This window comes from Phalacrocorax carbo, chromosome Z, assembly GCF_963921805.1.
Source record: "Phalacrocorax carbo chromosome Z, bPhaCar2.1, whole genome shotgun sequence".
Taxonomy (NCBI): Eukaryota; Metazoa; Chordata; class Aves; order Suliformes; family Phalacrocoracidae; genus Phalacrocorax; species Phalacrocorax carbo.
Genome location: NC_087548.1, coordinates 65,165,340 through 65,179,157, shown reverse-complemented (window position 1 = coordinate 65,179,157; position 13,818 = coordinate 65,165,340). Strand labels below are relative to the sequence as shown.

At 37.9% G+C, this 13,818-nt stretch overlaps 1 protein-coding gene across 2 annotated transcripts in view; it reads left to right on the top strand.

Moving 5' to 3' along the window:
• The window catches only part of PRDM6 (PR/SET domain 6), a 77,870-nt gene that overhangs the window by 46,244 nt on the left and 17,808 nt on the right, over window positions 1–13,818 (top strand). For both annotated transcript variants that reach the window (XR_010370488.1, XM_064437839.1), the window contains exons 4-6: window positions 3,186–3,313; window positions 7,016–7,140; window positions 10,239–10,581. Coding sequence is in view for 1 of the 2 variants with exons in the window: in XM_064437839.1 (XP_064293909.1) it covers window positions 3,186–3,313; window positions 7,016–7,140; window positions 10,239–10,581 (596 nt within the window). In the remaining variant the exon portion in view is untranslated. The remainder of the gene's footprint in view (window positions 1–3,185; window positions 3,314–7,015; window positions 7,141–10,238; window positions 10,582–13,818) is intronic.

Below are 13,818 nucleotides of genomic sequence, written 5' to 3'. Positions count from 1 at the left end.
ACTACCAGTAAACAATCAAGAGCCTATTAAGAAGTTAATTAATTATATGAGAACTACTAAGGAGGAACACAAGGCATGTCAAATAAGGTGAGTGCAGTCCTCTTCTATCAGACTCTGGTCTCTGCCAGTAGTCTGCTGCACTCCTCAGAATTGGAACAGACCATAAAAAGAAATCTTAAAGCTTTGGAACACTTAAGTAAAAAGAAAACCCTCCTTAAAACTCAGCAAAACCAACAGTTAACAAGTACTTTGGGTCAGAAGAGGCAAAAGATCCAATAAGCAGTTTAGGTAACACTTCCAAGTGTAATCAAAGTAGAAAAATGAAATAACTAATTTTGTTTCCACCATTTAGATCGATGACTGTTGTGAAATACAGAAAAAAAAAAAGCATTCTCCATAGGGAGTTGGAGAAATGGTATTTTATTTTGCCATAAGGCTCTTGCAATGTCTTAAAAGTTATGCCAGCATAGGTAGATGTAGTGATCTAGTGAGGTAGTAAAAGATTTTCAGTAAAATCCATTTATCACAGGATTCTGCTGTAGTTTTTTTAATAGATACTGTGAGTGTTTAAGTGCATATGCATGTGTAATACAGACACAGGCAAATATGTATATCCATATAGTTTGCTGTAACATCTGGTTTCACAACTTTGCTAAAGATTTGCCTTTCCTGTGTTATAGCAGGTCATGGTTTGCTCCCTCATGATGGTTTCTGCAGGTAATTATAGTGGTTGCCAGATTTAGGCAACTGTAAAATGACTAAGAACTGGTGCAGGATGATGATATGAATAATGATAACCATATCAGTTAAGTTTTTTTCGGATTTTAACCTGTATTATGCAATTTGACAATAATCAGATGCAATTCAGTGTTGCTATTTCCCTTCCAAGTTTGGGGTTTCTGCCTCCTTACAGCTGGGTTTTCATTCCTGTAAGAACACAGATAAGAATGCTGTGGGATGGATTCTGACTATGCACCTTTATTTGCAATGTCAGTAATATCCCCCTAGGAAAGGGGAGCATAGTGGCACTGATACATCAGTACCTGCAAGAATAAAGCATTTGAAAATATTTAGTCTTGCTTGTGTGGCAGTCCTTTCTACTCTAGGCCAAGGCCTGAGAAAGCTCCAGTCCTGCATTTTCGTGGCAGGTTTTAACTTCTCATATCAGCTTATGACTGTCCATATACACAAAGCTCTGAGTGTGTCCCTGTGTGTCCAGGTACGGCTGTCAGTACCGCTTATGGCTATCTTCTTTGTCTTCCCTGTTTCATATAGTCTGGGGATTAGGAAGCTATCAGCTTTTTATTTATGGGGATTGTTTTTGCCTCACATTAAGCTATATATTGTAATGTTAGTAAGCATCATGTAAGTGAATAGATAATGAACACTGTGCTGAGGCCGTTTGGACGTATATTGCTAAAATGGTTCCAGCTAAGCACTGTTGGTCATTAATTTTTCCCTCTTTTCCTTTTTGTAGGCTGATTTCTTGTAAAACTTTTCCATTTCCATTACAGTTGTTTATTGTTTAACATGTTTTGCTCATATATTCAACATACATTAACATGTTTACATAAGAATAGGTCCTTGCTGATAACCAACAAGCTACCATATATAAAAAACCCCTGAAATCCCCGGTATTGGAGTATTCATTTGCTTCTGAGGACTCATGATTTCTCTGACTTTATGCCACCACTCAGTGTGTGTTGGGGTAGCATCTTGTTTTTCCAACCCAGGAGCACCTGGCAAGATTCCGCCTGGTCCTTGTCACAGGCACTTGGGAACTAACAATAAGGATCTCTGTAGACACTTGATTTCCCTGACTCTCATGCTCTAGTAATGGATATATTACTCCTGATTACTCCAAGTCCCTCTTGGTCAAAAGCAAAAGCAAGGCTGGCTCCTGATTTTGAGACTCTCAAGTGGTGGATTAAAGAGCTAGATTATGATTCCTGTGTATGTTTTTCTGTGCATTGTAGGAAACACTCTTTTAATAAATCAGAAATGTTTAATATAGTCACATATTTTTTGAGATTATCCTCTAGATACTGAAACGGAAATGCAAGATTTTTAATTCGCTTGCTCTAGTAATGTTCAACGCAGTAAATGTGCTTCCTTTTTAATTAGCATAATTAGTACTTTCAAGAAGACATCAATTTAGGTTTATATAATTTCAAAAGGGATAACATTTTTGGGGTAGGATTATTAAAGAAGATGGTGTCTGTGGAGGGGCTGAATCTGATAATCTTTTAATATACCCTTAAATATCTGAATATCAAGTTTGCTTCAGATAAGCACCTAACTGTTCAGACCCATTTCTGAAGTATAACAAAGTAATTTTGTAGCAGGTAAAAGTCTTGTGAGACCATGTGGATTTACGAGGATTAGCACTTCTTAGGTATCATCTTTCAAGCAGTCAGAAGGGCAAGTGTGCATGAAACATGTATCTTTTAATTTCAGAGCCTCCAGAGCAATTTTATTCTTTGACTTAAGGGGGAGCATCCTGTGCCGAATAGAGACTTTTTTTTTTTTTAAAAAAATTACTTTAACTGGTTCTCATGTCCTTAGCAGGGATGTCATGTGTAGGAAAACCATGATTCCCTCATGGCTGATTTCTCATTTACTACTTCAAAAAATTACATGTCTCATGGGAGATTCTAAAGGCATCTTCCACTCTCTTTTTCCTTCTAGTCTCATTTGTTGTGGTATTATGAATCCTACAACTCCCTAATGTATCACGTGAGGTTGCTGAAGTACATGCTCTTGCTGCAGCTGAGATGTGAAGGAAGGGATACTTGTTTAGGGATTACTACTGCCTCTTGCTCAGATGTTCCAGCCATTTCAATGCAGGCTTTACATCCAGATTTTCTTGTTTATCTGGCAGTTCATTGTTTAAGGCCAGCCTGTCAAAATAGGTTAAATATTCTTTGGGAAACATGGTCACATCTTTGAGACACCACAAATATGTTTAATACAAAAAGATTGGCTTGATAAAAGAAACATGATAAGCTTGCATCCCCCAAAATACTTTTCTGCTGTTCCGTGTAGATTTCTAAGAGCATCAGTATGCAATGACAAATCCCATGGCAATAAATTCCTGGAAAAGGCACAGAGAGACACCAGCAAAGCAGTGAAAATGATTGCTGATGATTTGTTCTAACTACTTGACCTTGTGACATCTCCTTCAGATATATGACCAAGATGGGACACTGCAGCACTTTATTGATGGTGGAGAACCCAGTAAGTCAAGCTGGATGAGGTATATCCGATGTGCAAGGCACTGCGGGGAACAGAACTTAACAGTGGTTCAGTACAGGTAAAGTATGTTTTGATTTACTCAATGCAATAAAATTAAAATATTTTTAGTGAAAAATCAGACTGTAACTGTTACCAGTACTGCTGCCTTTGATTGCAAACACTGTAGGAGGGCTTTTGCAAATGTGCTCATTCGGGGCAATACAAAAGCTGCAGGGTGTAGTGAGGGTGGGTTTAACTTTGGTTGCCCTGAGCTGAGGCTGCGGTAGTAAACATGCTAGACCTGGAGCTCCTGGGAACAAGTACAGTCCTGTGTCACTCGTGTGACCACCACATCACCCTCTGAATGTTTCCGAACGGTCTGATCAGAAGCAAGCCAACACAAGCAATCTTCCGCCCTTTATAAAGCTGCACGTGTTAGAGGAAGGGGAAAAATGGTGGGAGAGGAGTTCTGAACCCAAAGGCTTTCTGAGAGTCATTCATGAGACACGTACACACCTAAAGCTTATATGTTGAGTGCACCTGCTAGCCAAGATTGCTAGTGCTTTTACCTCTTATGTCGCTGGCTTGAGAAGGTCAAAATGTGAAGAAAAATGTAAAGAAATTATGGTGCATTTTACTTTGTACTCGCAAACAGCTCCAGAAAACCCAGACAACGCATTACATAAATACATGATCTCAGCTATAAACAAACCTTTTGCCTCAGAATCAGAAGCAACTGCTTGGCCTTATTAAACGTGGTAGGAAGCACATCAAAGAATGCCCCGGGCTTGCCAGTCGCAGTGAGCAATCCCGATTTTGGCTAGTTGCTTTACAGAGCGGAGTTTCTTTTCCTTAGGAAGAATCTTAAGCTTATTTAAAGTACCTTTAAAATTAAAAATAAAACATACAAAAGCAAGCTAAAATGAAATATATATAAAGTTTGATTTTCCCATAGGGTTCCAATTTAACAATGGTAAAATTGTTCAATTCCATTTTCAGCTTTTTTATTCTCTGGCCAGTTGACTAAATAATGCTGTAGTTAAAAAAATAACAATCCTATTTATACATTACAAATCTTTTATTATACCCTTAAATATCTGATATCTATAGCTAAAATCCCATCAGATTTTAAATAAACACACTGGATAATGAATAAAGATCGCTGTGATGAAAGAGTATTTTTGTAGGTATCTCGTGAACTATTTCTCAGTGTGGTGGTGTGTGCATGCACATATATATAAAAATAAGAAAAAATATATATGTGTGTACATATATATAGATGACAAACCTAAATGAAAAGCAAGCATGAGAAAGTCATTACACATCTGTCAATATTAAGTGGATTTTACAACTCTCCTTTCATGATGGAGTTTTTACTTAGAGTTCCCTCTGTTGATCTGTTTTCGATTACTTCAGATCTTTATAAAATGAACTACAAAAACACAATTTAAAAAACTGGCATCCATCACCAGTGACTGCATCCAAGTGTAAGAAAATAGAAAAGTTGGACACTGAAAAACCGGCCTAATTTTTATTGTACATGGACGTCCTCCTCACAGAAAGTCAGCTGGTTTAAATTCGTTCTGTTATGATTTGTAATATCTAAATGGAATTTTCTTCAAAGTGCTCTTGATTGATTGACCCTTAGCTGAACGTTTTGTTTTTATTTTGAGGCTGACAATAATGTTTGTTGGCATGTGTTCTGCTTCAACTGCGTTGGGACGCCATGAAGCTATCTTTATGAGTCATCCAACCACAATACTAAATACATGTCAGCAAAGGAAATATTATCCAAAAAGGGAAAAATCCCTTTGATGTACTTCAGCATGCAGAGATTTCTGCGAGTTTTGGAAGCTCTGCACGCTTGTAAGGGACGGTGTACGCTTACACTTTTTTTTCCCTGCCTACTCCAAGCCTCACAGACCACCCATTGCTCAAAAACAGTTCTGCTCTTTCAGCGGCAAAGTGTGTCATTTGGTTTTAGCACATTCATTTGCCGGGCTGCTGTGTTTATGTTAAGGGAAGCCAAACTGAGAGATGAAATGTTACAAGGGTGAAGTACAAAGTAGACTCAATTTTTCTCAAGTTAGGGATGCTGGTAATTTATAGCGTGGCTCCGATTTTCATTTTAATGTAACCGTGGAAAGAATTAATGAAAGGCACAGCTCTGGGAAGAAAGAGAGGGAGAAGAGGAGAGGAGGAGGAGGAGAGGGGGAGACACAAAGGGGAGAGTTTTTGTCAGATATTCATAGAAGGGTAAGAAAACCGTTCTGCTTAGCTAGCAGTGCCCTCCTGAGACAGGGTGGCAGTAAGCGAGGAAAATAACAAGATAAATGAAATTTTTGCAGCTGCTAGTAAAATATTGAGAATCTGCACTTTTTTATTGATCTTTATGATCCTGTTGCCAAGAGCCACTTTGCGGTGACAAAATATGTTGACAAGTGCATATCTCACTGCCATGAAAAATGTGGTAAAGGATTCTCCTTATGTCTGCAGTGTTATACAAAGAACAAATTGCATTGCTACAGCCAATTCTTTACAGAAAGTCTAAATTTAAGGCCTACCAAGCCTAAACACTTTTATCTTGAACTTCAGGCTAATGTTTGTAGCAATTCTTCACTCAGAAAACTGGTTGAGGCCTAACATTTTTTTTTTGGTCTATAGATGTTTTTCTGCCTTACATAAGCTGTTATAAAAAATGGTCATTTCTTGGTACTTTGACTGTATCATTTTGGTATGTAATCCTTCAGTGAGAGTGGAGTGTTCTTCTTGTATATATTGAATTTCTATCCATCTCACAGGAGTGTGTTTTACTGTTCCATGTGAAACCTAAGGGAAAAGCCACTACAACTGATAACATCTTTATTTTATCTTGTGCCTGGTTGTAATCTTACACAGTTTTTGCCCTCATGTAAATCTGTTAACTGTAGAAGTATCGCTCAGTCTATTTCATCAGTGCAACATCAGGAAAAGGCTCTTGTCTTTGTGGTGGAGACTCTAGGATTTTTCCTTTTTTTCCCCCTCAATTCCCAGTTCGGTGGTCCAGGAATATCCACCTTCTTTCCCCACAGAGTGATATGATAAACTATCATGTTTATGGTAACACTAATTTATACTTACTGATGCGTCATCAACATTACCCTCATGTTCCATGCAGGGGATGATTTTTGTGGTTGTATGTTCAGATTAACCCCATTTTTTTCATTTCCCTGTCTGTTTTATTCAATAATCCAAGTTCTCTCTTTTTTTGTGGTATATTGCTGTAATGAAAAGCCACATGACACTACTTCAAACTTCTTGCTGAGAGGACTTATTCAAATGGAAGGATTGTTGTCTGTTTTCTCATAAATGTGCTACCTTTAGCTTTGATGACAAATGCAAAGCTGTTTAAATGGATGAACTTTCTGAACTGTGTGCACCACTCTGATGCTTGTACCGTGTTAGCAAAATGCAGCATTTTTAAAATCACTTTAAAAGGGACATTGCAAGAAAACACCAGTCTTTTCATAAAATCTTGATGCTTATAAAATCTTAGTGTTTAAATTATGCTAGGTACAAAGTGCCTATAAGATGTTTGTTACCTTATGCTGCAGGAACAAAGTCCCTGTTTTTCCCGTATCTTCCCTAATGATAGATTTGGTTTTAAAATGATCAGTAAATTATTAATTTAGTTACCTGCAGAAATGCTTCCAAAACAATGGATTTCTACTGTAGTACTGTGTATGATAAGAGGAGAATGCTCTATTCCTAAATTAGGCGCTTTTTGTTTTCTCTTGATCAGGTCAAATATATTCTACCGGGCTTGTATAGATATCCCCAGGGGCACTGAGCTGTTGGTGTGGTACAATGATAGCTACACATCTTTCTTTGGAATCCCTCTCCAGTGCATTGCCCAAGATGAAAACTGTAAGTTCTTTCTTGCATTTCTACCTGTACAAGCCAGATTTCCTGTTTCATACTTAATCAGCTATATTCCTAGAGTATTTTAAGACATATTAAATGAAAGTGGCTATATATTTAAGGTAAGCTTCATGTGTGCAGAATAAAACTCTGAAGCTGATACACTTAAGCTGTGCAAAGTCATGGTATGGTTACCTAAATAAATGGAGGTGTTTGGAAGTGTGCAGGTATGTGCAATTAAATAGCAGATTTCCCACCGTGGCAGGCCCGCATAGCTTGGTAGTATGTAGAATCACTGTTCCTTATAAGTGATTCATTCCTAGTCTGTTCTTAACCAATTTGCTTGGCCCTCCCCACTGTTATCAGGCCTATCACAAGAGACTGTCTTGCCAAAACAGTAATGCATTGCCAGTCCATGAAGTCTCTGTTAGTTCTTCATTTTATTATCACTGAGTGTGTCAAGAAAAGCTTTGTCTGACTGATTGTAGAGGTGAGATCCTTGTGGTTAAAGTAAAAAAGCCAGCTTCTCTAAATACAGACTGAGTTTAAGCAGCCTGAAATGACAATGAACATCCATTCCATCCTGGCCATCCCCATTTCCATCCATTCTTCTACCCCTGCTCAATATTTTATTTTTAGTTTGCTAGGAATCATCACAAAATTAAGCACGTAACTTATAAGACAGACCCAGTGCAATCTAGTGCTGGATATTTTTGTGTGCAATGGGAATGGGTGATCCAAGCATGCCCTTCAGTTTCACTGTTTGTGTGTAGAACCTGATTAGAGCTTGCAACAAAGACCTTGCTTCCATTTTGACAGCTACGTGTATCTATGTGGTGGAAGAAACCTATAATGGATGCCTGATTGACTTTGGTCTAAAGTAACCCTGTGGCTGGCCACGCTTAATCAATTACATACAAGATGTATATTTTTGGTCAAGTACTTGGATACTTAAATAGCAATGCTAGGATGAACTCGTGTCTTGTAGCAACTTAAATACTGAACCATGCAGCAATAAAACAGCAAGATAGCAGGGATTAAACTGTCAAAAATAAACATCCTTTTTCATCTTGAGTTTTCAAATCTGTTGGGCTTGAGAAAAGTTTAAAAGAAATTTAATTACTGGCAGTAATGTTTGCTGATAAAACTCATGCTCTGCAGTGTACAATATAGAAATATTATTTTTTCTTTCATGAGCTGAAGCTTACAAAACCTTTATTTGAAAAGCAAAGCGTTATGGTTAAAATGTCTAAATATTGTCACTTGCTATTTTGCTGTGAGAGAAACCAGAGTTTCATCCACAGAGAGACTGACATGAGTAGATGAAATTCATTTCTGAGCATGGAGCCAGCTGCAGGCTGGTATACGACTTAAGTGCCACTTAAACCCTCAGAGTAGACCTTATGCTTATCTTCTGCACAGAGGTATTTTTACCCATACAAGCTCTACTTATATTCCTTAAGTCTTTAATATCCTGGTCTTCTTCCTTCTGTGGACTTTTATGACTACAATTTTTTAAAAAATTTTAAAAAGTGATCTGCTTTTTGTGTGAGAATGTTGGGGCAAAATGAAGGTATATAAATTGCCCCTTGTACTGAAGAGAGACACAGAAGATGTATTATATGCCTGGAAAGTTGTGATAGACAGCCCCATGGGTATAACTATTCCTAGAAATCAGGTCCTCAGACACTCCAGAAAAGAATAGCCTAGGAAGGACCTCAACTTAAGCAAATTAAATAAAATGTAATATTTTAATATTGGAGTTATCATGATTGATGGAAGATACTAGAACGTAACTCTGTGAACTAAATGGCATTATTTATTGCCAAAACATTACTTTGTATTACATTTTTATTGTATATTAAATAATGGTTTAATGCTCATATTTGTTCTTAGAAATCTATCATAATGACTAACATAAACAGAGTTGCAATTTCTAATCACCTGTTCAGTAAATGTCATGTAACTACATGTGGATATATACATATAAACACTCTGTGTGAGTAACAAAATGTGTGAACATATGTAGACATACACATATGCATACAACATATTTAATTAAAAAAACTCCATTAAAAATCTCATGAGGTTGACCATGCCAAAATTAGAAAACATGAGAAGGTACTGGGCCCAGGTGGCCTAAATTATGCTTCTTTTTGCATTGTGGTACAATCTTTCATTTGCTGACCCCATTTTTCCATAGGACCCTTGCTTCATTCACTGCATGATCTAGATGGTACTCAAGGAGTGAGGCAGCTGTTCAACCTTCTTCTGTATGTTTGACATCCTGCCTTCCTTATCATGCAACATCCAAATTCAGCACTAAATCACTTCTTTGTGAGAACAGCGTATTGCATTAGTTGCCAAAATGTCTAAGTGCCTCAGAAGCCATAGAGAACTGATGATCATAATAAGACCTTCATGGGACTATAAATAAATTTTGCTCCTATTTGTAGGTGGGAAATTCTTCACAAGGCTATCTCTGCCTATACTTTGCATTGTCTCGTGGTGATCTGACTGCTATTAGCCCTCATCATGCAAGTCATGGTGAAGTCACTGGCTTTGTATTATATTGGCTGTGTGACTATGTGTTAGCTGTTATACTAGAATATCTTTAGTGGCTGCCCTGTAATAGGACAAGGGAACTATTGCCACAGTAGATATTTAAGCCTGTTGTATGTCAAGGAGTGTCTGAGCAAGGATTTTTTTTCCCCATGCTCTCAAAATTCATGCTTGTCTCTGATATAGCAATTGGACATGCTGACTGCAACATGCAGAGTCAGGGTATCACAAGTGCAGCAGCATTTTCTTTCAGATGACAATCCCATTGTGCAATAAATGTATATCACAGTCAGGCTTCTCTGGATCCTTTTGGTCTCAGACACCGCTTTGCATGAGTTTTCATTTCAGTATCACAGAATCAGCATCATCCATTCAGATCACTGTCTCATTCAAGCCCATTTTTTTGTGCATTGTTAAAATAAATTTGTTTAATTGTAGTGTCAAGAAAATGGATGTTGGTATTTTTTTTGGTGTCTCCCACACTGTATTAGTTTTAAAAAGGCATAAAAAGGATCTTATTTACTTTTCTTGTTTTCTCCCAGTGAATGTCCCTTCGACTGTAATGGAGGCCATGTCCAGACAAGACACCCTACAGCCTTTTAATAAAAGTAGCAAACTATCCCCTGCCACTCCACAGCGATCCATAGTATTTCCACAGACTCCGTGTAGCAGAAATTTTTCTCTCCTGGATAAGTCTGGGTCCATCGAGTCAGGATTTAACCAGATCAGTGTCAAAAACCAACGAGTTCTTGCAAGCCCAACTTCAACAAGCCAACTAAATTCTGAGTTCAGTGACTGGCATCTTTGGAAATGTGGGCAATGCTTTAAGACTTTCACCCAGCGGATCCTCTTACAGATGCATGTGTGTACGCAGAACCCTGACAGGTAAAGCCCAGGCTCTCTTTATTTCTGTATCTACTGATAGCCAGATCCACTGCTTTCTTCTTTTATCAAGCTGTTATCATTTCCAAAACCAAACCATTATTAGGAGGAGCCTGTACGACATAATTCATCTGCAGCTGTGTGAAGCAAGCCGATAAAAACCATTGCTTGACTTCACTATTTGTAAAAATATTTGGTGCCTAAATGTGCAGATAAAAGGAAATAGCTAAGGATATAATCTTGTTTTCAGAATGGTTTGGTACATCTGATGGAGGCAACAAAATAGAAGGAAAATTTATTAATATCATAGATGAAAAAATGAGGTCAAGATAATTAAAAGTCTCTCTGTCTTCCAAAGATAATCTAACTTGCTGCTCAGTGGCTGTCACAGTCATTTCAGGGTTCACCTATAGTGTGCAATGTGTATGAACTTAATTAAGTACTAAGAGGTAATGAATTGGAATTTTTTGCTTAGTACTATTTTTCTTCAGAGCATGCAAACCCATAAATCGTGCAAAGCTGTCAAAAGGAAATACCTACTCCACTAGTGATGTGGAGGAAAACAGATGCCACTTATTCAATAAACTAATATCCACACAGAAGAAAAATGTTGACTAGATACCTCAGAGTCAAAGTTGGTTTGAAAGTTTGTCAATACAGAATTTTATGGCTGTGAACTGAGGATGAAATTTAGCTGAACAAGTGAATTAAAATTTCAGGTACTCTGACCGGTGGCACAGTAAACATAATGGAACCATTATTTATGAATCAAAGCTGGTTTATTTGACAATTTTGATAGCTGGCAGGACAAAAGACAAAAATCAAATTAATTCAATAAAAAAGGCTGCCCATGTTTTGTCTCTTCTTCAGCTGTGAAGAAGGTTTGAGCAGAACAGCTCAAACAGAGCAGAAAGTTACCCTAAAAGCAGCATTTCATTGTGAATTACGTTTAACCAAAACGCTACCAAAAAATAGTAAACAGTGAGTCTGTGTGTGTGTTTGTATGCATGTCTATGTCTCTTTGTGTACGTGGTTATCTACGTGTACACATATGCTTGTGTGATTCTATGGGTGTGGAGGTACTGGAGCATAAATCCAGTTTTCCAGGAAGAAACGTCAAGCATGATAGGGGCAAACTGGGTTCCACGCAAATCTTCATAGAATTTAAAGAGTTGATAATATTGTGAATGCAAAAAACCTCTTTCAATAATTTCTGGATTTTATGCTGGCCTTAGCAGAAGCAAATGCCATACTAAGGAAGCTGTAGGACACAACTGCCAATTTAATTGCCACAATGTAGAATGCAGGTCCCTGTAGATCCACTCTCATAAGTTTCATGGACTCTTAAGTTTCCAGTATTAAAGTATCCTAAGCATACTGTAAAGCATAAAATGCTGCATCAGCGAGTCTAGAAGAGGTAAGCTGTGGGGCTACCCCAGATACTTTTTCAGTGATTCATCGAACCAGGTGTGACACATAGATGTCATCTTGACACCTTCACTTGAAGTTGTGCCTTCATTTGTGAAGAACTAAGCTGCAGATAATAGTTAATGCAAGAAGAATCTCTCCTAAGGGGGCTGTTCTGCATTCTGAGGACGGTTCAATATTTATTTTGCCAGAGAGGGAAAATGAGGATAAGTCTATCCTACGATTAGGTCTTTCATCTTGGATGAGAGAGATTTGACTTTTTATTTTTACTTATTTTATTTATTTTTCTCTAAGTATCTTGTGTCAAATATTGCCTGAAATGCAGGCTGGATTTTAAGTCTTCTCCTTTAGAGGTGAACACGCTCTTTAGTGGGTTACTGATTCATGACATCTTACTGTTTTGTGTCTCCTGTGCCTACCTAATTTGTCCGTGCAGAACAGCTTCGAGTGTAGAGCATTTTTAGCTCAGAATACTCCACAGCATAGTAGGAAAGTGACCTAGATCAGAAGACAAGTTGGGTCCCCAGAAACAAAGAGAGCAAAGGGTGATTAGAGAAAGGACTCAGCAGATTTGGGGAGGATTAGGGTGAAGAGGAGGTAGGTAAACACTCTGATTTTTAAGTGTTGAATCCCAGAGGCTGCCAGAAAGATTCAAGACATAGCAGCTAATGCCTTTTTCTGAGTATTGATGCTGGCTAATTTAGCTGATTTCCTCTTTGGCTTGTTGGGTTTTGTGAATCCTGTTCTTAAGAAACTTTTTCTCTCCTGTTATATAGAGAGCAGAAAACCTTAATGAGGTTGCAAGATACGCTTAGGATGAATCTGTTGTATAAATACGAAATACTGCAGTGCTCTGTTCTGTGACAACTGCGTACTGATAAATGGCATTAATCTCTATATTTTCATTAACTAAATTGTTCAGTCCTCTTGTGGAGGCTGGTTTTGTAATGCCTTCTTTATTCCCACGAGGTGTGCCATCAACATAACTGCTGTAAAAACATTTCCCAATAGGTCTTCTTTAGAGTGTTATGTGGAACATCAGTTACATCAATCTGTTTAAGCTCACTACAGTTAGTTCAGTGCTTGAAATTACCAGAATAATAGTTACTCCAGATCATAACTGCCCTAGGATCTCTGTTCTCGTATCCCCGGTTAGAAATCATTACAGGTTGAGCTTACACCACAGGCAGCTTTTTGTCTTTTAGCAGGTACCAGTGGATCAGCTATTTAGTGATACAGTGGCTGGAGAAGAGTTGTTTTTAGTTTCTTAAACATAGTGCATTTCTCCAGATGAAAAACCCCTAAAGTGTTGTACAAAATTTCCTGGAGACAAGAAAACAAGGTATGATTTGTGAAAGAATACCTGCCTGCCAGCCTGAAGTACTGGGTGCAACACTCTGGTTTATATTTTCTCAACGGTATCTGCAGCAGCGCTCCGACTGATAAACAGCTCCCCATTTATTGTCAGCAATTTGTGAGCACACCAGCCACTATATCTTTGATGTGACTGAAGCAGCAGGGGCTGCCTTCTCTAGGAAATGACTTTAGACTATCTGTTCTGCCTTTGTATTTGTTTTTCAACAACGCTGATTACCTACAGCATGAGGTGTAGGGAAAACATCTTTGAATCTATGTCCAGTTCATGGACTGAAATTTGAGAAAAGCAAACTACTTGGGGCTTGATAAATGAAAAAAAAAAAGGAATTACTTTAACGCCACTTAGATTCAGAAAACATCTGAATGAGAGCAGACATCAAAAAAGGCCAATAGGTAGTAAGAAAGAAATGGTCCTATTTAACAGGCAGATAATTT